This window comes from Bos taurus, chromosome 13 (genome assembly GCF_002263795.3).
Source record: "Bos taurus isolate L1 Dominette 01449 registration number 42190680 breed Hereford chromosome 13, ARS-UCD2.0, whole genome shotgun sequence".
Taxonomy (NCBI): Eukaryota; Metazoa; Chordata; class Mammalia; order Artiodactyla; family Bovidae; genus Bos; species Bos taurus.
This window is the reverse complement of record NC_037340.1, coordinates 32,976,980-33,002,711: the sequence shown is the minus strand read 5'-3', so window position 1 is coordinate 33,002,711 and position 25,732 is coordinate 32,976,980. Positions and strand designations below refer to the sequence as shown.

At 42.9% G+C, this 25,732-nt stretch overlaps 2 protein-coding genes across 13 annotated transcripts in view; one reads left to right on the top strand and one right to left on the bottom strand.

Moving 5' to 3' along the window:
• NSUN6 (NOP2/Sun RNA methyltransferase 6) overlaps positions 1-12,516 on the top strand; it is an 87,869-nt gene extending 75,353 nt beyond the window's left edge. For 3 of the 4 annotated variants that reach the window (XM_015473985.3, XM_005214187.5, XM_059892535.1), the window contains 5 exons: positions 1,267-1,392; positions 3,220-4,876; positions 5,814-6,115; positions 7,873-7,985; positions 11,647-12,516. In XM_015473985.3, coding sequence (XP_015329471.2) covers positions 1,267-1,392; positions 3,220-3,435 — 342 coding nt within the window. In that variant the 3' untranslated portion in view covers positions 3,436-4,876; positions 5,814-6,115; positions 7,873-7,985; positions 11,647-12,516. 4 annotated transcript variants of the gene reach the window in all.
• The window catches only part of CACNB2 (calcium voltage-gated channel auxiliary subunit beta 2), a 425,950-nt gene continuing 408,403 nt past the window's right edge, over positions 8,186-25,732 (bottom strand). For 7 of the 9 annotated variants that reach the window (XM_005214152.5, XM_005214150.5, XM_005214151.5 and 4 more), the window contains 4 exons: positions 13,525-13,676; positions 11,697-11,792; positions 10,491-10,676; positions 8,186-9,579 (listed from right to left, as the gene is read on the bottom strand). In XM_005214152.5, coding sequence (XP_005214209.1) covers positions 9,091-9,579; positions 10,491-10,676; positions 11,697-11,792; positions 13,525-13,676 — 923 coding nt within the window. In that variant the 3' untranslated portion in view covers positions 8,186-9,090. 9 annotated transcript variants of the gene reach the window in all.

The following is a 25,732-nucleotide window of genomic DNA, read 5'->3' as shown; positions in this document are numbered from 1 at the left end:
CAGTGCACCTGAAACCTGCGTGTGTCCGCCCGGACTGAAGTCTCTGTTTTCCCCCATCCCGTGCAGATCCTGCATTCAAGCCTTGCTGGCTTTCAAAGCAGATATCCTGGGGGCTGCTCCTCTTGATGCCAGACCCTCAGGCTGGGGAGCCTGACGTGATGCTCAAAACTTTCACCCTGTGGGAAACCTCTGCGATATAATTATTTTCTAGTTGGTGGCTCCCCCACCAGTGGGTATGGGATTTATGTTGCAAAAGCGCCCCTCCTGCCATCTCGCTGTGGCCTCCTCCTTGTCTTTGGAAGCAGACTCTCTTTACCGGTAGGTTCCAGTCCTTTCACGTTGGCAGTGGTTCGGCAGTTTGTTGTGGTTTTGGTGTTTTTGTGAGAAGAGAGGTTGGGTCCGTCTACTCCTCTGTGTTGTCTGGAATCGAGGGGGTGGATGCTTGCTGCCTGTTTGCTCAGTACATGCTGGCCCTCGTTCCCTCGTTACGGGGGTGCAGGTGTGGTGGCCGTTGCTTGTTCCCGGGATAGCAGGGGAGTGACAGTGCCCGCTTGCAGGTCTTTCGGCCGTGGCAGTGGCCTGGGCCTGCCTGTGAAGCCCACAGTGGTGTTGGTGGCACACGCCCACTCCCAGAGCCTGTGTGACCATTGTCCTGTTGCCTGGGAACAGGCATGGGGTAGGCAGCTCTTGTGGTTTCTCTGCCTCTCTCCTTGGGTGCACCCCCCTGACGACGGTGCCTTGCCTCTCTGTCAGGCCCTGGCTGCTGCTGCGCGAAGCCTCACTTGCCATAATGCCACCTCTGCAAGCTGTCCCCATGCAGCCAACCCTGGGCCTCTCCCTGGGACTGTCTCCAAAGCCCGAGCTTCTGCACCCAGTCTCCACCTGAACTGACAGATGGACATCTCAGACTGAGGAGCACGGGCTGGAGGTGCCATCCTTATGAGCGACCCCCTCCTCTGGGTGCTGCAGACTGGATGGGTTCTTCCACCGCCAGTGAGGGGACTTGCCAGGGCGCAGGAATCTCTCCTCCTCCATTCACAGCTCTCTCCCTAGGGTGCAGGGCCCGTCCTGATTCCATTCTCTTGCCTTTTCCTTTTGCCCGGTTATGTGGAGGTTTTCTTGTCCCTTCAGAAGGCTGAGGTCCTCTGCCAGCATTCAGTAGATGTCCTGTGCAAATTATTCCACCTCCAGATGTTATTTTGCATATGCATTTCAAATGTGTGCTTGCTCTCCTGACGCCTGTGGTCTGACCGCTCTTGTCTTCAGGCGGTGGAGCTGCTGAAGCCGGGGGGCATGCTGGTGTACAGCACGTGCACTGTTACCCTGGCAGAAAATGAGGAACAGGTTGCCTGGGCCCTCGAGGCGTTTCCCGGCCTTCAGCTTCAGCACCAGGTGAGGACCGTGGCAGCTCTCTCCAGGTGATCCAGTAGGTCACGGGAACGTAAGTGTAGTGATGAACCGAGTTACGTGAAGGGATACGTCATGCAAAACTCCTGAAACAAATCTTGTGGCGCTCAGGGCGGTTTTTCCAATGAAAGCCGTTCCAGATGGTCCTGGAACATCTGGAGTTTTCACATCCTGATCCAGGATTTCCAGGCCTTTACTCTTACTGACCAGAGATGTGTTAATACGTAGTTTGTTATCCAAATGTTATTGACTGGAGACGTATCAGTATTACTTACATAACGAATTGCCAGCCACAGGTGTTAATTTCTGCAAAAGTCCCCCAGTCAGTAATGTGTGTAAATGACCATAGAACTCAGGTGGATTTTTGATACATGTTTGACTTGTTGCTCTTGTTCACGTTATTTGGAATTTTGTTTCTAAAACCCTTTTCCCCTGTCTCAGTCCTGTATTTTTCTGGTTTGGGGAAATGGTGAGCATTTTTTCTCATGACATATCAAAGCCCAAACAGGCTTTGATAACCGGGATTCAAAAGAGTAGCCAAGCGGGGGAAGGTAGCGCAGGTTAATCTCTTCCTTTGGTTTCTTAGATACGATATAGAACATTTTAAAAACTCCCTTGCACTTTCTTTTACTTAGCACTGCCTTTTAGTTCAGGTTTTTATTAAAATATATTTATGACTAGATTTTTCTGCCCATGATGTTTGAGACTAGGTTTAAATCTGTAGTAATGCTCACATTAATTCGGATACATTGGACGTTTAACTTCAGACTTTCCAGGACAGAATTCTAGTAAGTAAGTGGATACGTAACTAGAAAGCAATCTGGAGATGCTTTCTAGACTCAGAAATTAAGATAATTACATTGTAGATGAAAAGAAGACTTGAGAATTCACTCCAATTTTGTGTGTGTGTGAGTGAGTGCATGTATATTCAATGTATACTACCAGAGATGGAACCCCACCATGCGTTAGTAGACAGTAGGTTTTCTGATAGAAGCCTAAGAAAATGTATCTTCAGTAACATAAACATTTATCTGTGAAACGGTGCCTAAAGTTAGGCTTGTGCAATTTTTGGAGTAGCAGTTTGCACAGACCACTCAGTTCCTTATGATTCTTTATTCTTCTAATCAGCACAGCCTTCGTTTTCTCATCTCTTTAGATATTCTAGTACATTTAAAAAACAACAAAAAAAGAGAAATTTTTATCATCCCATTGGTATGGACCAGAGAGAGGCCTCCTGTCAGGTGCCTCCTGTCAGCTTTGGGAGGGTCTGACAGATAAAGCTGAATTTTCATCTCGTGATGTGCCCATGAGTATGTCAGGCCCACAGACATACTGAGTGCCCACTGTGTGTCAGGCATGATATCACCTTATTTAAGCCTCAGAACTGAGTATTTTATCTGTTTGGTAGATGAGGAAACAGGTAAATTATTGTTCTAAAGTCACACGGCTAAGATGTGCAGAGCTGCACCTGGAATCCATGTGTTGCTGACTGGTGCTCAGGCCTTCTGCATGTTGTGGTCCTTGATAAGCGTAAAGCCCATCCTAGGAGTTCAGTCATCAAGGGACTGCTCTTACCATTATCCTACTTTATTATACAGAAAAGCGGCATGTCCATTTCTCTCTCTCTCTCTCTCTCTCTCTCTCACACACACACTCACACACACTCACACACACACACAAAGGTATTTACTTATTTTTCTGTTTCTGGAATTGGTGGTAATTACAACTCAGTTTGTCTTTTAACATTAATGGTGCACAGGCACTCTTACTAACACGAGGATGTTCATCTGTGTTTATTCTTCTCCTGAGCAGGACCCACAGGTGGGAGGAGAAGGGATGCTGGGAGCTGGCCTGTCACCTGAACAGTTGAAACGGCTGCAGCGATTCGATCCCTCTGCAATGCGGTCACTGGACCGTGACATTGGTTCTCTGAGAGACGCCAGCATAGAAGACCTGGTTTGGCTGGCAAATAAGGATTGTATAGGTTTTTTCATAGCAAAATTTGTAAAATGCAAAAGCACACAGTAGGAGGATCTTTAGAAATTAAGATTCCAAACATGTGCCTGGTGGTTATTATTATTTTTTTTTTAAATCAAACTCTCATCAAACCATGTGATTGATGTCATGGTTGCTGGAGAAACAGAAAAGGCTGCCAGCTGTTCCACCAGTAATCAAGAGACTCTGCTTCACAGAGAAAGAAACTGGAGGGTTGGGGTGGGAGTGGGGTGTGTGTTGAGATTATACTTTGCGTTTTTAAGAAAATTTTTCCTTTATGGATTTAGCAGAGTATAAAGAAAAGGAGGTGCCTGTCGATGTCTGGAACATATTTTCATTTGGGGTCTTTGTTTTAATTTGTAAAGAATGCAAGTCATTTTTAATGTTAAAATGAGTGGATTTAACAAAAGGAGTAAAATTAGCAGTATTTAATTTGGTTATAAAACATGTTTTCTGTTACTGAGTTCCTAAGTATGAGTTCCTTCAGAATTCAGGGTGTGTAGTCCGTAACTTATTATCATGTACCAGGAACCGAGCTGAGGGTTTCACTTGACTTCTGTTACTGTTTGGTATATCAGCCCCTCTTTCAGATGAGTTCTGGATCACTCCCAAGTGACAGTCACCCTTCACTGTGTTTTCTTTTTCCTTCATGTTTTAAACTAAAAACTACAATGAATTTTAACTCTGTAGATTAAAAATGAGACTATTATAGAATTTGGGTACCTTTCATCATCTAATGGAAGATACAGATTATTAGAGGTATGATTGGTGAGAAAGAGAAGACCGTCTTGTGAGAGCTGGGAAGTGGCCAGGCCTTGGTGTTTTCCTGCCAACTCCATAGAACACCAACCCCAGACCATGCAGCTGTGACTAGGATAGATCAAGATAAAACAAGACTACTTCACCATCAAATCTGAAATCACCCAAACCACAGAGGTGACCAGACATCTCCCGCAGTGGCCAGTATATGTGGACTGCCTGTCAAATGACTGTAACTGTGGGCTCGCTTCATCCCACATGCTTTTTAGATGCGATCTATTAAAATACCCACCATGGGTTAAAAGGTGTCTCATGTCATGTTAAATGGATCTGTTTTGTTAATTTGAATCACCTCAAAATTCCTGAGCCTCTGGGCATTTAAAGTGGATACCTAATAGTTTTTTCCCCCTCCCCGCCCTTCACAGGTCTCCACTGGGCTTCATTGGTGGCTCAGCGGTGAAGAATCTGCCTGCCAATGCAGGAAATGCAGGTTTGATCCCTGGGTTGGGAAGATCTCCTCGAGAAGAAAATCGGCAACCCACTTAAGTATTCTTGACTGGGAGATTCCATGGATAGAGGAGCCTGGAGGGCTACAGTCCATGGGGTTGCAAAAGAGCTGGACGTGACTTAGGAACTAAACAACAGCAACAAAGGGTCTACGTTAGGAATTGCTCGAAACTTCTTGTGTAGAGAAGAGTGCAAGGTCTTGGATCAGGTGAGATCTTCAGAGGCCTCTGCTCTGAGCGAGCATTTCTTCACACTCTTCTCTGCAGCTGGGCCGTCTCTGCACCCCTTGGACCTCTGACTCCTCCTGTCACAGCACTTGACACATCACCCTAGGGAACAAGGCATGTCCTTGACACCTGCCCCCAGGAAGGCAGGAACCTTGTCCTTTCTGTACAGCTTCAGAGCAGATCACTGTTACTCCCTTACTGAAGGAGGGAAAACCCACACCAAGTGCCCTAAGACTCACTATGTCACTAACTTCTTTCCATCCCTCGTTCTGCCCCACACCCAGCAGGTGTCATCTGTCTAAAGGGAAACACTGTTGACCTGTGTACTTGTTTCCAGGGCTCAGCATACCCCTGGAACTTTCAGTGTGATTTTAAAACACAGAAAGGCCATCCCTTCTCGTGCTCTCTGCAGAACCTTAGGTGCTAGGCTGGGATGGAAATGGTCGGGAAGGAGCCTCGCAGCAAACATGAGAAGTTTTGATTAATGCCAGCAAACACCAAAATATAAACAGTACAGGCAAAACAGAAGAAAAAATTTGCACGTTGAAAGCAGTAATGGCAGATAAGAAATAGGATTAACATTTGTTTCTTTAACAGACATTTTCCAGTGGTTTCTTAAAAAAAAAAAAAAAAAGGAACACAAAACACATTCAATCCTAAGGAACGCAGACATTTAAGAAAAAATATGATAGATGGAAGAAAGGGAAGTGCAGAGGAGAACGAATACATTTTTTTTAACATATTTAATGTTGTCATAGTTATTTCTGAAACAGAAGCATTTTAATTCCACAGTGAGTACATTTTACTTCAAAACCGTGTATCACATTTTAAGTAGTAAAGTACAAATACTTAAAAATGTAACTTAACCACAATTCAACCACTGACCCAGAGACATCTAATTACCTGTGTCTCCACCAGAGTGACTCTTGACCTGTTAACAAGATTGGACCAGCAGCATCATGTCATTGAGCCAAGGGCGAGGATTAAAATGAAGATCTGATGATGGATCAGTTTAAAGGGGAAAAAATAAAATTCAACATCGGAGGCAAGAATTGCTGAACATGTAAGGATGAAGGTGAGAGGAAGCTGACGTTGCTGTGCTCAGACCCCCGGAGACCTTTGACCTGCTGGAAGCTGGCACTTGGCAGTCGTCGTGGGGAGGGGACTGCAGCCCATGACCTCCCCAGACCTGGAAGATGAGCCACGTGAGGGAAGTGTAGGTAAGTGTTTAACATACTTTCACCTGTAAGAATCACTCCTGAAATGGCAATTAATACTACTAATAGTAAACAGTGCAGAAGCCAGCTCTTTATTGTTTGAATGACTTTAAACCAGGCTTGTTGAACAGTTTGGTGTAGCTGACAGTGAAGGTTTGACATGAATGCAGAGCAGACCATGTTCAAATGTGGCATTGTCCTGAAGTACAGGATAACTAAGACGGCCTACATTTAGCAGCACCTTTTTGTAACAGTAACTTAAATGAGCAGTAGAGAGAGAGCAGAGGGAAAACCGAAATGGGTTTGACAAGGGAAAAACCCACAGAACTATTCAGAACATTTCCAGCATTTTCTAGGTTAACTACAAAAATCATGATTCTACAACCGAGTTGGTTAAGCTGAAACCTTTGCTGTGTGAAAAGACTTAGAATTTTACATTCTACGAGTCAGTAAATATCCCATTGTCCTTGGGATTGTTTCTTCATTTACATATTTCGCACACACCGTTTACACATACACCCACTAAAAAGTCTTCACAGATAGATGTGCTTATGTCAGATCCTACAGTAGAGGTTTCTGAGGAACACTCTGATTTGGACTAATGTGTTTCACAGTAAAGTGAGAAACGAAAGGTCCAGGTACAAAATTTTTAAAAAGGGAATCCGTTAATGTAGTTCTTTGAAAGGGATTAATGGTAGCAGCAAAAAAGATACATACCAGTTATACCTCAAGAATTTAAATATTCCAAAATCATGAACTGGAATGTAACTTTGTATAGGAAAGGTTGGGGGCCGGTGATTAGTGGACATCTTACCGTGATGGAAAGTTGACTGAAAGTATTTTATAAAAGTAACTTTAATTGGAACACGGTTTCCCAATGATGTGACTAATTTACACTGAAAATTTATATATTATGACTAGTGTTTTTATATTCAATAAAGGTATGAGTACAGAGCTAATTAACAGATTGAGGGAAATGGTTCCTCTATTATCTGATAAAACACTATATGTATAATTCATTTTTATAACTCTTGAGTTTTCTTTGGGGGAGGAAAATAATGAATTAAACATGAGACAGTTTTACTTGTAAAGGTCCAAGGATATTTGGCAAGAACCTGGAATAACCAAAGAAGCGAAATAAAAATAGCCTTATTTAACAAAATAAGAATTTTTAATGTCCAGGTCTGAAGGTAGGCAGTCATAGGAGTTTTCCAGGAACAGACTTCAAGTGCCAGGTCCGTGCACACCTAATACTGTCTTACCTGTCCAGGCATTACTGGACAGATGGACACGTAAGAGAGGCAGAGCAGGTTTCAGCCTCAGCGTGACAGCCACCTCGCAGGCTGCCGACAACGTGTCCCTGACACCAGGCTCAGCATCTTCTGGCTTCTCCTTCAGGGCAGGTGTCCCACGCAGGAAAACCTCAACATCTTTGTTCACTTCAAGTCACCTCATTTTGCCCTGATTTCTTCTGAAGAGCAGAAACTTTGGTTTTAAGAAGCACTTCTAGGTTTTGACGGACAGTGAAAGTGTCGGAGTGGGTGGGGGAGATGGGGATGGAAAGGGAGGCGATGGATTGAGGAGATAAGAGGGGAACAGCCAGTGGGGCGGGAGGAATCAGGGTCTCTGATTTTCCCCTGAAATTATTCTACAAGCTGTGTAAACGTTTCTCCCTACGACAGACACTCGAACACACGAGAGATCAGACATTTCCAGTGGAACACTCACAGTTAAAAGCGGCCCGTATTTTTCCTCTCCAGGGGCATGACCAAGGAGCCAGCAGGTGGGAGCTCTCTGAGCGAGTCTCCTTTGGCAGCGAGCTCCCCCTACGCCCTGGCGGCTCCCGCAGCAGCATAGTGAACGGTGGAGCCAGGTGGGTGTGCGCCCGTGGCCCAGGCTGGATGCTTCTTGCGTCTTCCACACTCACACCCTCCACTTGCTCGCACATGCTCACCCCCAGACCCACACGCACACGGGTTCCAGCTCCTAGACTCCAGTGCTGTGACCTCAGACACAAGCTACGCAGGACGTGGTCGTCACAATCAGTGTGAACTGCACGGAGTAGAACAACCCTTGGAGTTTGGTTATATATTTCCCATAATTTATGGTCAGAAATGATAAACTTACAAGGATGGTGAAACATTCAGAAATCAAGCCTTTTCAAGTCAAGCAGCCACACGTATTTACAGTATGTACAGACTAGTGAACGGGGATGGGCGTCGAGTCGATGCTATTACAAATTTCCTGAAGGTGGGCTTTTCTAGTCCCTGTAATTCATAAAGCAGGTCTGCTGACTTGGCATTAAGACTCTAAAATAGTGTGATCAAACTGATATATATATATATATATTATATATAATATATATAATTATCGTAAGAAGGTGTTTGCAGAAATAACATTTACAAACTGTCTATACAGTACACAATACTAGTACATAGAAAATAGATTCTGACTTTATGATCCCCTTTGTGTAAGGCAAGACTGAATCTGTCCCCAAATTTAGTCAGCCGGAGGTACAAGCAAGAAACAGTGGTCCATGGATGAATATGCAAATCAAGTGCCTACATATTAAAAATTCGGCAAGAATCAGGAAACTCCACTTTTTATCTGGGCCAGTTCTAGCCCACTGGATATATCAACCACATTTTCGAAAACATCAGCTATGCTTCTTAAAATACCAACGCCACTCAGACGGCAACAGATTTGTTCAAGTGGCAGCTACCCCAGACGGGGTTCAAGGTTCCATAGACAGCCAGAGGCCTGCAGCCTTTCCAGGCCAATTGATAGAGCACTTACAAAAGAAAAAAAAAGTGTATTAATACTCTATTTCATGCTGTTGCAATCCAAGCAACAGCAGTACAAAATATACAAGACAAATCACATGGTTGCGGTGTAGACCCCCTTCCCCCCAAGATCGATGTGGGTGGGTGGTGGGTATACAAGACTTAAAAAAACAACAACACAAAAGGGCAGGAAAGTCATTGGCGGATGTAAACATCCCTGTTCCAGTCCGCGGCCTCGTTGCGTCTCCGGGACAGCCCTTCCCCGTCCTTGTCACAGTAGCGATCCTTGGATTTGTGGCGGCTCCGCTGTTTGTTGGACTCGTTGTGGTCCTGCTCTCGGTCCGGGTCCCTGGAGCGGTGCCGAGGCTCCCTGTGTCTGTGCTCACCGCCCCCGTGGGGCTCCTCTCGGTGGTTGTGGTCACGGTGCGGGGCGTAGTGGTCCGCGTGTTCGTGCGAGTACTCTTCCTTGGGCTCCGCGTAGGCGGAGTCGCGACTCTCCTGCGTCTCCGAGTCCAGGGTCTCTTGCCTGGAGAGGCCTCGGCTGGTGCCACTGCGATGGTTGTGGTGCTGGGTGGAGGAACGATGCTGGGCTTTCTTGACCGGTTCCGGGCAGTGTTCTTCTTCAGCTTGGGAAGCAGAGCGGCCCGGAGCCCCGCGATCTGTCCTCTGATCCCCTTGAGAACCCTGGAGACGGAGGAGCAAATACAGGAGAACCCCCATCACAAAGGCAAGTCCTTTTACGTCCAGTCCCTTTGCGCTGTCCTTGGCGCTTACAAATTAACATCAAATCCAATATAATATAAATGCTACTGGATGTTACCAAAAGAATTAAGCAAGCAAGCTGGGTTAGATTTCATTTCAGCCTTTTAGAGACTTTGAACAATGACTTTTAGATGAAGGAAGGAGGGATTTCTTTTATACGTTCTCTTGTGGTTCAAATACAGATACAAATTCCTGAGATCTGTCTACACCTGGGTGAACACTGAGCCACACCTCTGCTCAGATACAGATAGGAAGAGAAATTCTGGGAATGTGGGCTTTAAGGGAAAAAAAAAGATAAACAGATACTTAAATGGCACTTAATGAGACCAGCCCTAGCATAAGATAGTCACATGTATCAAATTATTAATACAACCCTCCATGCTGCTCTATGAAGGGTCACAAGATGCAACCCTTGGGCCCCATGAGGTTGGTGCCATTAGATGCCTGGGGCACAGGGCCCAGGAGGGATTTGAACCCAGGTGGTCTTGAGTCCAGAGTCTGTGCTGCCGGCCTGTGGAAAGTTTCTCCTCTCTTCCTGTCTTAATAGAGTTAGTGGTCTGTGGTAACCTAGAGCGGGGGATGATGGGAGGGCAGTCCAAGAGGAAGGGGATAGAGCTGATAGACATATAGCTGTTCCACTTCCTTGTAGGAAGAAACCCATACAACCTTGTAAAGCAACTCTACACCAATTAAAAAAAGAATATGGGGAGAGGGGATCTACATTCACAGGATGCTGTTTACATTGCTTTTCTCACAGCTCTCTCAGGAGAGAGCTGCCTGATGGGAACAAACGCTGCGTTGGCACCCCGGGCGTGGACGAGGGCTCAGCTTACCTGTGAGTTGGAGGCTAGCGTGGGGCTGACGGGCAGGGTGGAGGTGGCTAAAGTGCGGCTGAGAAGGGGGTTGGGGAGACTGCTGCTGGGAGGGTGGGTGGCCTTCCAGTAGGCCTCCAGGTAGTCGGCCAGGTGTTCACAGGCGTCCTCGAGCTGGTTCTCATCCAGGATCACATCAAACAGCTCCTGCAGGGGCAGACATTACAGATGGCCCCCGACTGCCCCCCCCCACCTTAGAGGAGAAAGCAGGGAGCCCCTTGGTCTCCGCTCGTGCTGCCTGACTCCTCCACACACTGTCCTCTGGAGTCAGCTTACAAGCATTGGTCCTCCTCGGGTACGTGTTGACACGAATATCAGTAGTATCAATGATTAAGAAGTGGACAGGTGTAATAACAGTTGTTAAGGGCATGATAGAAAATTTGCTAATAGTGAAAAAAAGGAATTGGCCCTATGTTAGAAGAGAGATGTAAAAAAGAAAAGAAGACTATAAGCCAAACAGTATAGGAAGAAGTCTGTTTTTGACATAGAGACTGTGAAAAGCTGAATCTTGGAAATAGCTGCGGCAAGGGAAGGACATGAGGAAGCCAAAGCCACCTAGAAGGTAGGTTGGGAGGTAGGCAACATATGCTTACGTATAGCTGGTTCACTTTGCTGTACAGTGAAAACCAACACAACATTGTAATCATCCTCTCATTAAAAGCTAAAACAAAACCCAGAAGCGTAGTGTCCCCAAGCATGGTATGCACAACAGGGATTCAAGGTAGGAATGGGTTCAGGTGTCAGAATCTGCTTACTGACTGGTTTGGAAATTGGTGTCTGCATGGTTTCAGATCAGTTTCATAGATGGCGATAAAGAGCCAGCAACTTGCTCCCAGATTAGAAGTGAACAATAAACCAACCCCCAATAGATCCATCTTTCCAACCAGCGTTCTGAAACAACTGTGTTTCATTTACGATACTATGGATGTGTTAGATGTTAACAAAGCGACATCCCCATGGAACACACTGTAGCCGTTTGCAAGCCACGACCATGACCTAGACACGTGCTCATGGCAAGAGGTGGACAGTTCTCCACTTTGGGAAGAAGCCCACTGCTAATGGAGAAGGTTCTCTTCTGGACAAGTGTTTACCTAGTCTGTCTGGTTTTTCTTAACAGAAGGCTGGGCTTATGACTTCAAGTGGATTATACTGAACAGAGAGACTTACTGGAGGACACTGAGCTAGCTTATCTGCCGCCACCATCTGGACATTGAGGTGCTTCGCTTGAGATTTCCCTCGAGACTTTATTAACCTCTGTAAAACCTGCAAAAGACGAGGTTTTTAAACAGGAGCGTCTGTACTCAGGTAGACAACAAGGTTCATTATTCACGCTTTTCTCTGGGACCTTTTTCATACAGCACTCACGGTTTACTAGGCAAGAAAACAATATCTAAGATGATCTGGAAAATTAATACATCTTGGTGGCAAGCTTCAAAAACCACCAGGATGTATTATTCTGAACCTTTTTTTTAAGGCTAGCACTTCTCAAACTTTATCACTCATGATTTATGTTTTTAAAAACTGTTGAGAAATCCCAAGAGCTTTTTATGTGAACTAGAATATTACATACTAGACATTAAAACTGAGAAATTCATTTAAGAATGACCAATAAACTTGTTGCATGTTAACTTACATCACTTATTTCGATAAAAATTGTTTGCAAATTTCTCTACAACCTGACTTCACAGAAGATAACCAATGTTTCCTCTTTCTACATTTAATCTGCCACAGTACATTACTTTGAAATACGTGAAGAAAATCCAGCCTCTTCCAGATACATAATTTAGAAGAGGAGGACTATTTTAGTAACCTTTTCAGATAATTGTGGATATTTTTCTTTGATACTACAGTAAACAAGTGGTAGCTTTTTAAAGATTAGCTGCCATGGAACATCTGAAACCCTACTCTATTAAATTCCATTGATTTGTCCTGAAATTTGAATGGCATGTCATTTGTTCTTTCCAATAAAAATGGTGTTCTAAGATGACTGCAATAGTCATACCAGTAGTTGTCCTCAAGTAACTGACTTTGAGTGTGCAGATGAAGAACTTGACGTGTGCCTCCCATTTTGTTACGTAGAATATTAAAAAGGCTGGTAGCACCTTTTTGAAGAGTCAAAATTTAATAAACAATTTTGCTACTTCAAAGTACCACAAATAACACTTTATTGACTAAATATTAAAATAACAAATAGGATATTTTTGGCTTAAATAAAATACATTCTTAAAACTAATATCACCAGTTTTTGTATTTTTAGTGTGGACACCAGAAATTGTAAGAGTTAATGATTGTAAAATCTTAATTTCTAGCACAGTTAACTTATTAATACTCAGACATTTCACAAGAATCCATCTAAAATCATAGGCGAAAGAGGCATCTTCTCATCTAACTTAAAGGTTGCCAGTAAAAAAAATGTACCTTATTCTGACCTAGTCTGGGACATAGTTTTATATTTTAGTAATGCCTTTAGACAACAGTAAGGATCTCCTGTCAAAATACATACCAGGAACTAACGTATCCAGTGTTTTCAAACCCCTCTAAAAAAGTGGCAGTAGATGGATTTTCATTAGGACATTAAGTGAAACTTATAACCTGGTAGCTCATGGTGAGGAAGAATGCAGCAGCTGCCGGTGCTGGTGTGGTCTTGCTTCCTGCTTAGACATTCCCACCACTTCTTTTGCACCATCAGTACAAAGGTCAGGCCAGTGGAAGAGGAGGACAATGAGGATTATCAGGGAAATGACCTAGGTCCTCTGAAAGTGTCTCCAAACCTCCCCCACCAGGACTCCACAGGCCACACTTTGGAAATCACTGTTCTCAGCCATGAAACTTATCATCACTCTCTGCTTATATGAATCTTAACGCTTCTCATCTACCACATCTATCTTCAAAGCCTTAGTGACGGATTAAGAAGCAGCCTGTTCTGAAAGCAGACTGTAAGCACACATTTTAGTACAGTTTCACTGCAGAACAAACGGTTAACAGCCCTGCTTACCTTAGGAGAAGAAATCTTGACATACACTATAATAGGGGCCAGAGAGGTTTTACTGAGCTGGGCTGGGTGATTGATAGTGTCCGCGTCAAGGACCACCAGTTGCAGTGTTCTTGCAAGTTCAAAAATCCTTTCGATTTCACTCTGAACTTCCGCTGTAAAAGGTGAAGCAGAACTTTATTACTTAAAAGTTCAGCATTTCTAGACCAGATTGAGAGAAAGTAAAATGGTTACTCAGGCAGGTGAGCTCTACAGGTAAGAGGGCTGACAATAGGCATCGTTTGCAAAGAGCCACTCCTTCACAACACCTCGAGAATTTAGGAATTCCTCTCTCAACCAGTTATGAAATTTATTTCTAGTTTACCATGATGTCTGTGAGAGTCAAACTTTTTGGCTCTCTGTGCTAATTTGTTTTGGGGGCTATAAAACGTCACTCCATGGAGTCATTTTATTAAAATGTTGTAAAATAGAAACATGTGTGTGTGTTTCTGACCACTCAAGCCTAGCAGCCCATCACCAGCCTTCCTGTCACTGCACAGGCTTACCTGCATTTACATGCCACCTTTGGTATGGAGTCTAGAGATGTTTATGAGCAAGCTGAACTATAGCAGGAAACAGATTTTCAGAATGTCTATGACAAACCTAGCCAGAAACACACTTCTTGTATTTTCCACCAACAAAAAGACGGTCTTGTAACATTCATGCTCTAAAAGGGCAGTTATGTATTGGAGGCAGCACCTCAGATATATAATGTCAGACTTATAGAAAAACATAAATATACTTGAATGCCGAAGTATTTTCATTCAGTTCATCTATTTCTCCATTCTCTCTCTTGAGTGTAAAAAGGGCTGTCCTAGAATATTTTCTCTGATGATGGATATATACTGTATCACTGCTATGGAATACCTGAAATGTAATTAATGTGAATAACTAAATTTTTGAGATTCAGATTAAAAGTTAGATAGCCAGGAGCTACGTTTCTAAATATCACAGATCTGTAAAGGATAATATAGCTTCCAGTGCCCACTACAATCATGAAGGGCCAGTCCCACGAGATGCCTGGACCTACAGGACACCATTGAGCTCTTCTTGTGCATTTGCATCCATGCAGAAGGTTCCTGGAGATAATTTTAACTTGTGTATTATTCCAGAAAAGGCAAGCCACTAGTCATCTGCCTCTTACAACTAAGAGTCCTTTTGTTTACCTGGATGTCTTTAAAATGCCCCAAACCACTAGTGATACGAGCTTTAAAGTAATATTTGGTCACATTACCACTCATGACACAGTTTTGCTAAAAGAAAAAAAACCTATTAAGCTTCTCAATAGACAAGTTTATCAGAAATACAGAGAACAGACAGTTGTGTAAACTAGCCCAGTGTAATTTAGTTAGCAAAATTCAGTCTCTGAATACCCTGCAGGATAAGTAGGATAACTGACCTAGTTTCTTAAAAAAATTACAAGGAGATAAAAGATATATGGAAAACAGGATTAAGAGATTCAAGGACCTAAGAACCAATCACAATGTGTGAAGTTTATTTGGATCCTAATTCAAACAGTAATTTATATATTTTATGATGCAGAAGTAAATAAAATGTTTATGTATATATATATATGTGTGTGTGTGTATAAAATATATGTGTTTGTACCTATATAGTATATGACAGCTGGGAAATGATACATGGCTGAGTGGCAACGTGATGATACCAGGGGTTATTATTAAGGTACAACAGGGACTTCCCAGGTGGTCCAGTGATTCAGACTCCATGCTGCCAGTGCAGGGGCCCAGGCTTGATCCTGGTCAGGGAACTAGATCTTGAGTGGGGCAACTCAAACCTGGTGCAGCCAAATAAATACACAGTAAAAAAGAGGTACGATAATGCATTATGGTTTAAATAAAAGGGGTCTCCACTGTTCAGAAATACACACTGAAATATTTATAGATAATGTAAGTATCTTGGATTGACTTCAAAGTAAATGGTTGAAACTAGGTAACCAGTACCTGGGCTTTCTTACCACATACTGTTCATATATATTTCTTTCAATCATTCCTTTTGTAACTGTGTTCTAAAACATTACTAATAGTTATTTGCTCTCTTCTCTTGCTTCTTAAATTTTTTATTCCGATTATAACCTTGCTTCTCTGTGCCCTGTGTTTGCACAAGCCACCGATCACCAGTAGTAAAGTTCCAGTCTAAGTTTATTGTAAGCATTAAGAAATCTGATTAGTTTACAGCTGACATCATACTCAGTGGAAATGCTAGAAGCTTTTCCTCTGAGATTAGGAACCACATAAGGATGTCCACTCCCGCCACCTGTTTCAACATTGGATTGAAAGGCGTAACCAGAGCAAGTAGGCAGGAAACAAAACCAAGGCATACAAATTGGAAAGGAAGGAAAACTCTCACTGTTTGTAGCTGACATGATGAGATATATATATATATATATATATATATATATATATATAAGACTCTACCAAAAGACTGTTAGAACTAATAAATGAATTAAACTGCAGGATATAAAATTAGTATGCAGTACAGCTCAGTGGAATAAGATGAGTCTCTCTCTCACACACATACACACACACAATCCTGCCATTTGCAACAAGACTCATGGACCTTACCAGCTTTATGCTAAGTGAAATAAGAGACAAATATATAATCTTACTGAAATGTGGAACTGAAAAAAAAAGCAACAAGTTCATAGATACAGATAACAGGGTGGTGGAGGGTGATCAAAAGTACAGTTAAGTCCCAAGGATGTAACTGGAGTTAGTGATACTATTTCAAAGTTGCTAAGAGAGTGGATCTCAAGAGTTCTCCTCACAAGAAGAAAATCTGTAACTACATAAACTTGTAAGTAATCTTTCTGTGATCGTTATACAGTATATACATGTGTCAAACCATGTTGGAGACCTGTCACGTTTCATTAAAAAGAAATTTGATCGCAGAGATTTTCATCTGTGTATCAGTTAATTACAGCTACTGACACAGTCACAAGAGTCCCATGCCTTAAAAATAACTTGTTTTTTAGAGGTTTGAGCACTATTAAAAAAATGATTATGAATGTAATTCATTGTTTAGTCGCCAAGTCGTGTCCGACTCTGCAACCCCATGGACTGGAGCTGGCCAGGCTCCTCTGTCCGTGGGTTTTCCCAGGCAAGAATATAAATGTAATACTTGTTATTAAATCTGGGTAACAGATAAACAAAATAATCCATTATCTTATTATATATCCAAAAATTATATCTATGTCAATAGCTTAATATATGTATCATGGACATGTGTGTATATATGCATATATTCTAGTATTCTTAGATACACAGATACCTTCCACTTTTTAAATTAAGGTGGAAAATGAGATATTCTTTAAAAACTTAAAGATTTTTTTAGAAACCTAATGCAACATATTTGTAAATAAACCTTTTCTGAAGAAAATGCTTTTAACTTCCAAGCACAAAATGATGCTTTCAAAGAAACGTGCCCATACTAGTAGGTGGGCACACTAGTATGTACTCTTGGACGGAGTACATCATGCTGAGAATTTATTTCAAAAAAGAAATGTCAGTGCTGCTGATGTTCATTTCTGAAACAAAAGCCTTATTTATCTGTCCAGATCCCAATCTCTTACACCTACTGAATTTAAACTTGCTGCTGATACTATGAAAAACAGTATAGAGGTTCCTCAAAAAAGAGTTGCTATATGATCCAGCAATCCCATCCCTGGGCATATATTCAAACAAAACTGTAATTCAAAAAGATATGTGCACCCTTATATTCATATCAGCACTATTCACAATTGCCAACACATGGAAACAACCTAAATGTCTGTCAACAGATGAGCAGATAAAGAAGATGTGCGTATACACAGTGGAATACTGCTCAGCCGGACTCTGTGGGAGAGGGGTGGGGGGATGATTTGGGAGAATGGCAATGAACCATGTATAATATCATATAAGAAATGAATCGCCAGTCCAGGTTCGATGCCGGATACAGGAAGCTTGGGGCTGGTACACTGGAATGACCCAGAGGGATGGTATGGGGAGGGAAGAGGGAGGGTGGTTCAGGATGGGAAACACGTGTACACCCGTGGTGGATTCATGTTGATGTATGGCAAAACCAATACAATACTGTAAAGTAATTAGCCTCTAATTAAATTTAAAAAATAAAAATAAAAGTAAAAAGAGTAACGCCATTTGCAGCAACATGAATGGACCTAGAGACAATCATACTAAGTGAAGTCAGAAAGAGACAAATACCATATGATACTCCTTACATGTGGACTCTAAAATGTGACACGAACTTATCTGTGAAACAGAAATGGACTCAGAGGGCAGACTGTCAGTAATGTAATAGTCATTCCAATGCCATTTCATAATCACTAAGCACAGATTTTTCATTTTGGCAACTTCTTTACTTAGCCTGAGAAGGGAAATCTGTTAAAGCCCTCTGTCAGCCCCGTCTCCTTTCCCCAGACCCAGGAAGGTTTGCCTCAGGGCACCCACTTCCCAGGCACCAACATGGCTTCTTAATCCAGCTGTGTGATCCTTGGGTAACAAGGCTTAATTTCTCAGACCCCCTAAGTATTCTTTTCTGAAACATGGAAATGAGGACTAAGTGTATCAACATGCAAAATATTTATTTTGGTGCCTGCTTATAGGAAATGCTTAATAAATGTCAAGTATTGCTTTGTGCCAACCTGCTAACATGTATCACACTGCGTTTTGATGATATGACTGAAAACTTTTCCAACAGGCAGTGAACTGATAGGAAGACTGGCAATAATACATACTTACTTTGATTCCTTCCCTCAGGACAGTGCTTAGGACATACCTGGGACTCAAAAATTGTGTTGAAAGAATGGGTTAAAAAGGCAAAGAAAAAATATAATCATTGTGTGTGTATATATATATAATGTAACAAATATTTGCCTTTTAAAAAATTGTGTTTACTTAGAGGATAATTGGTTTACAGTGTTGGCTGCTGCTGTACAACAGTGTGCATCATCGCACATCATTATACATATATTTAGACCCCTTGCTCTTGGACCCCACCATCCCACCCCTCCAGGTCATCACAGTGCGCCGAGCTGGGCTCCCTGTGCTGTGCCGCAGTCTCCTACCAGCTGTTTTACGCCTGGTAGTGTATATGTGTCAACGCTGTTCTCCACTTGTCCCACCCTCTCCTCCACCCACTGTGCCGTCTCCTCTCTGCGTCTGTGGCTCTATTCCTGTAGGTTCATCAGTACCGTTTTTCTAGATTCTGTATATCTGACAATATACAATGTGTTTTCTCTTTATATTTGCCTTTTTAGTTGACTATACATATATGAGAAGCTGCTGTTGTAGAAAAAAATGCATTAAATCTTCAAAAACATTAATCGTGAACTTGGCAGCCAAACTATATATAGGTGAAGTACTCCCTTTGGGTGGAGATATGTGTAGCTGGGCCATCAGAGCAGTGTTGTGGAATTTTAAGTGTTAATTCCTTAAGATAGATATGGCTATGCCTGTAATGATTAATTAGGTCATTAATTAGGAGGAGGGAGGAAGTGAGATTCAGATCAATAGGCCCATAAATTTTTTTCCTAAGAGAAGGCAGATGGTCAAGTAAAAGTAATCACATCACGCACTGCTCAGTGGAGGAAATCCTGGAATGGTAGTCCAGATGCCCAGGGTCTAGCCTTAGCTTTATTCCTTAGTGCCTTACCTACACCACACGGATCCCTTCCCTTCCTGTGGTCCTTAGGTCCTTCACTGCACAGTGGTGACAAGATGGGTAGTTCTCAAACCCTGGCATGCACAGCAGAGTCACCTGGCAGGCTTGTTGAAACAGACTGCAGGGCCCCGCCTCCAGAGTTGCTGACTTCATAGGTCCAGGTGGGGTCTGAGAAGGCGCATTCCTAACTGATGCTCCCAGTAGTGATGCTGTTGATGTGGAGACCACACCTGAGGACCAGTGAGCGAGACGCGCGCTCGGGTGTGCCACCCCAGTTCCACAGTGTTACCACGTAAGGGATGAGTTTCTCTTTAATTGACGCTCCTCCTGAGACAACTAGATTCACAGCAGTTGTAAGAAACGACGGCTCCCAGTGCACTTTATTACCTAGTTTTCCTCAGTGGGAAGTCCTGCAAGACTACAGTGCAACATCACAACCAGGATAATCCGTCTTCCTCAGACTGCCTGAGTTTTATGTACTCATCTGCATGTGTATGTGTACTGAGTTCTATGCAGTTTTATCCCATGTGTAGCTTCCTGTATCCATCACCATAGTCCAGAAACACAGCAGGTCCATCAGGATAAGGAAGAAGAGACCAACTTTTAACAAGTTATCTCAGCTGACTGTTCCACTGGGCTAAAATCATCTACCAAGCTGTAAACATTTTTGTCTGACCATCTGGTTGCTAATATACAAAGTGAATGAATTCCTCTCCTCCCATGCATTGTCTGTTACAACTACAGCCAAATGCCAACTACATCTAGAAAAACATCTATTTCCGCTTTATTGACTATGCCAAAGCCTTTGACAGTGTGGATCACAATAAACTGTGGAAAATTCTGAAAGAGATGGGAATACCAGACCACCTGACCTGCCTCTTGAGAAACCTGTATGCAGGTCAGGAAGCAACAGTTAGAACTGGACATGGAACAACAGACTGGTTCCAAATAAGAAAAGGAGTTTGTCAAGGTTGTATATTGTCACCCTGCTTATTTAACTTATATGCAGAGTACAGCATGAGAAATGCTGGGCTGGAGGAAGCACAAGCTGGAATCAAGATTGCCAGGAGAAATATCAATAACCTCAGATATGCAGATGACACCACCCTTATGGCAGAAAGTGAAGAAGAACTAAAGGGCCTCTTGATGAAAGTGAAAGAGGAGAGTGAAAAAGTTGGCTTAAAGTTCAACATTCAGAAAACTAAGATCATGGCATCCGGTCCCATCACTTCATGGGAAATAGATGGGGAAACAGTGGCTGACTTTATTTTGGGGGGCTACAAAATCACTGCAGATGGTGACTGCAGCCATGAAATTAAAAGATGCTTACTCCTTGGAAGGAAAGTTATGACCAACCTAGCTAGCATATTCAAAAGCAGAGACATTACTTTGTCAACAAAGGTTCATCTAGTCAAGGCTATGGTTTTTCCTGTGGTCATGTATGGATGTGAGAGTTGGACTGTAAAGAAAGCTGAGCTCAGAGGAATTAATGCTTTTGAACTGTGGTGTTGGAGAAGACTCTTGCAAGTCCCTTGGACTGCAAGGAGATCCAACCAGTGCATCCTAAAGAAGATCAGTCCTGGGTGTTCATTGGAAGGACTGATGTTGAAGCTGAAACTCCAATACTTTGGCCACCTCATGCAAAGAGTTGATTCATTGGAAAAGCCCCTGATGCTGGGAGGGACTGGGGGCAGGAGGGGAAGGGGACAACAGAGGGTGAGATGGTTGGATGGCATCACCGACTCAATGGACATGGGTTTGGGTGGACTCTGGGAGTTGGTGATGGACAGGGAGGCCTGGCGTGCTGCGGTTCATGGGGTCGCAGAGAGTTGGACACGACTGAGCGACTGAACTGAACTGAACTACATCTAGCTTCACTTCCTTTACTCTTTTATTTGCTTGTATTTTCCTACTTTCAGTATATAGTTTTTGCTATTGTGTGACAGAAATAGACCCCATGAAGCACAGTTGTGTATAAATGTGTGCAAAGATGTAGCTTATTCTCCTAAATTGACTTGTTCCTAGAAAACTGCTTGGGGTAAAACCAAACCACAGTTGCAGATAGTATAAAGCTGGGCAGTTTAAAGACACTAAGGTGAATTACTTTATAAAGCAATAGTTAATTATCTGAGTTTATTATTTTTAAAAGTTTGGATTTGGAATTGGCAAATAACTGTATTATAAGAGCCTTTACTATTTTAATTCAAATAGTGTTTTTAGTTCTATAATGTATAGAAGTACATATTTGTGTGCACAGCTAATACACATATTTTAACTTATGATGCCTGACCAATATTACAACTGAGAAAAAAAGTGAGAACTTTTTATGAGCCCATATAAAGACATCCATACATGCACAGATGTCCTATACCACTCCGAAAATCTGATGATGTACATAAAGCTGGAAAATTTTCATGGTTTTTTCCTTCATGCCATATGGTGGCATATTAATATAATCAACTCCAAATGCAACATACTGTACTTTTGTTTATGTAATGAAAGTTTTCTAAAAGCTCAAGTATAAAGTAAATTTTTACCTATTATATCTTCAATGTACTGGATCGTTCATCCTTTCTTAAATAATTGCTGCAATTGATCTCATCTATTAAGTTTGAGGTCAGTATTCTCAAATTTAGTTTTTACTAAATGTATACAAGAAAGAGATGCTTTTAAAATAAACTACCCCCACGTCCTGCATTCAGCCCTACCTGCCCTTGGGCTCAAAGCACTTCCAGGATAATAAATAATGGTTGAAAAAAACTCTTAGGCGTCCTCTCTGGCCCCAAACTTGCCTCTAGCATACAGTCTCCAGCTGTTTCACAAACACTACAACATTAGCACTGATTTAATTTGACCTAGATCTTTGAAATGCTAATATTCTTTAAAAAAAAAAAAAAAAAGCAACATTACAGAGAACCCATTGTGCAGACTGAGAAGAATGTGCTACATAGAAATTGGTTTGTTTTTTACTTTATCTGTTTACTTTCTGGGCTTCCCAGGTGGCGCAGCTGGTAAAGAATCTGCCTGCTAGTACAGGAGATGCGAGAGATGTGGGTTCGATCCCTGGAGTAGGAAATGGCAACCCACTCCAGTATTCTTGCCTGGAAAATTCTATGGACAGAGGAGCCTGGCCAGGGCTACAGTCCATGGGGTCACAGGGACTTGGACATGCCTGAGCACATGCTGGCTATGTACTTACTAGTTACTAAAATTTTAAGTTCTAGGATATATTTCTTCTATCAGATCTAAATTAAGTATATACTTTAATGAGTAAAAGAATTATATAAACTATGCACTGTTTGAAAAATTAGAAATAAAACTACTCATAACAGCAGCCACCATTAACTGATCTGCTACACATGCCACGAACTTCTTCATGTGCTTCTCACAATAATCCTAGTAGGTATCTTGGTAGTATCACCATTTTAGAGATGGGAAATGGATACAAAGACTAAATAATTTCCAGGTTAAAAACAGTACTCTTGCCTGGAAAATTCCATGGACAGAGGAGCCTTGTAAGCCACAGTCCTGGGTTCGATCCTCTGGAGAAGGGAATGGCAACCAACTCCAGGGATGGAACCCAGGGTTATCCAGTGAAAGTGAAGTGAAGTGAAGTCACTAAGTCGTGTCCGACTCTGCAACCCCATGGACTGTGGCTTACAAGGCTCCTCTGTCCATGGAATTTTCCAAGCAAGAGTACTGGAGTGGGTTGCCATTCCCTTCTCCAAAGGATCTTCCCAACCCAGGGATAGAACCCAGGGTTATCCAGTAAGGAGTCTTTAAATAGAAAAATGATGCAATGAGGTGATGTGCAGGTCAGTGGATGAAAATGTGGGGACCAGGGGCTTGCAGGAACCTAAGCCTGCATTTCCGCTGAATTCACGAATTCAGTATTTGCTGTGACTTCATAGACTATGACACCTGTGAATACTGAGAATCCACTGTGTGTTAAGCCCTGTCCTCTCTGGGAAGTTCTAGCTTCGTGTCTAGTTTCCCGCTGGATATCTGGATGTCCCACAGTATTGCAAATCCAACATGTGCACAAATGGAGCTCATTCCCCTCCCCAGACCCCTGCCCTCCATGACTTCCTCATCCTGAGACCCTTATCCCCAGAATAATACCATCTTCCTCAAAGCAAATACGCAGGAATCATCCTGGGGTTTTCTCCTTCATGTTCTCCATCCAGTAGAGAAATCCTGACCCTCTCACCTCTGGATTCCCGCCAGTCTTCTCCTTCCCTCTGTCACTAATTTACAGCCTCTCTTATTCTCTAACCTGAATGACGACAAGTCCCCTAGGTGACCTCCTGTCCAAGTCTTTGCCACACCCCAACTCTGCTGAAGGGATACTTCGAAAGGCACCACTTAAAAAAAATTGCAGTATAGTTGCTGTGAAAAGTGAAAGGGAAGTGGAAGTGTCAGTTGCTTAGTCATGTCTGACTCTTTGCGATCTCATGGACTGTAGCCTGCCAGGCTCTTCTGTCCTTGGGATTCTCCAGGCCAGAATACTGGAATGGGTAGCCATTCCCTTCTCCAGGGCATCTTCCCGACCCAGGGATCGAACCCAGGTCTCCTGCATTACAGGCAGATTCTTTACCGTGGGGTTGCAAAGAGATGGGGAACATGAAGGAGAAAACTCTAGGACGATTTCTGCATTATATAAGGTGCATAGATGTACAACAGGGTGATTCAAGATTATATTCCATTTATAGTTATAAAATACTGGCTCTACAGGCTTGCCAGGAAGCCCAGTGACTAAGACTCCATGCTCCCAATGCAGGGGGCCTGGGTTCGATCCCTGGTCGGGGGATCAGATCCCACATGCTACAAGTAAAGATCCTGCATGCCATAACCAAGACTGAAGATCCAGCGTGCCACAGCTAAGACCCAGTGCAGCCCAATAAATGAGTATTTGAACGTGAGCTCTGTTCCCCATTTGTACAGTACATCCTTGTAGCTTATTTTATACCTAATGGTTTGTACCTCAGTCTCCTCCCCTTAGCTTGCCTCTGCCCTCTGCCCTGTTCCCACTGGTAACTGGTCTGTTCTCTGTATCCCATCAGCCTGTAGAGGCGCCGGTTTTAGTACTTACCTACTCATCTACAGAACGCACTATTTCTCTCTGAAGCTGCTTCGGCAGAACAACAGAATCCTAATTTCCCTCTCCCCTCCCTCCTGCCTGTTCCTTTTCCCTTCTCCACATGTGCCATCAGAGATCCTTCTGAAACGCTAGTCACCTTGTGCCACCCCTCTGCTTCCATGCCTCTTCCTATCACATCCGCAGTTAAAGGCCCAAGAGTGCGACCCAGTCAGGCCCTCCACCACCTCTCTGATCTCACACCCTCCTCATTCCACTCCAGTCACACCGGCTGTCCTGCTCCCCCTTCAGCCCACTGGACATGCTCCTGCCTCAGGACCTTTGCACCTACTTCCCCTCTGCCTAGAACTTCTCTCAGGTAGCTGCCAGGATAAAGAATTCATAACACAAATGATTCTGCTAAAAGCTTACCTCCTCGGAGAGGCCTCTCCCAACTTCCTCATATAAAATCACGCCCTCGTCCTCAGCCTACTCTCCACCTGTCGGCCTGTGTCTTTTTCCAGGACTCATCAACCACTGACACCAGGTGTTAACTGTCTGCAGCCACATCTAGTAGCTTCTGTCCATATTTTCCCTGTGAAACGTGAGCGAGAAGACGTCCTGTCCTTCACATGTATGTCCTCATGCTCACCCCACTCGTTTCACGGGGAAGATACAGACAAGCCCTCAACACAGGGGGCCCGGGTTCAATCCCTGGTCCAAGAACAAGATCCTGTGTGCTGCACTAAGAATTTCCAAGCTGCTGCTAAAAGATTTTGCATGCCACAATGAAGACTGAAGATTCCTCATGCCATAACTAAGACCCAGCGCAGCCAAGTAAACAAATATTAAAAAAAACCTAATAGTAAGTTACATGTGTAACAGCCATTAATGCCAAATAGATGGAATAGTTGCCAAAGCCATTTCATTTGATCAAATTAGTACTTGACAATAAACAGGATTCGAACACAAACCTGCAGATGTGTTAACTAAAATCTCCAAATTGTTTTTACAAATGAAACAAAAATGTTGACACTGATATAATTACTGATATAATCCAAGTATGAAGGGAGTTGGGGTTATAGCCATCGTTTATGGAAGTCGCACTATGTTTAACCTTTCCAGTAATTCCACAAGGTAGCTAGTATCATCTCTTTCTCTCTCTCTCTTTTTGGGTTTAGATGAAGAAATGGCACCATATCCAAGTCCGTGAGTCCTTGTCCTTTGAAATAAAAGACTTTTTTGCTTTAGTCTCCCAGGCCTCCCTGAGTCTCAAAAAGCTGACTTAAGAGTTAATGATTGGGCAAAAAGTGGGCAGAAGCCCTAAATAGACATTTCTCCAAGGAAGACATAAAGATGGCCAAGAGGCACATGAAAAGATGCTCAACATGAGTCATTTTGAGACTAATGCAAATCAAA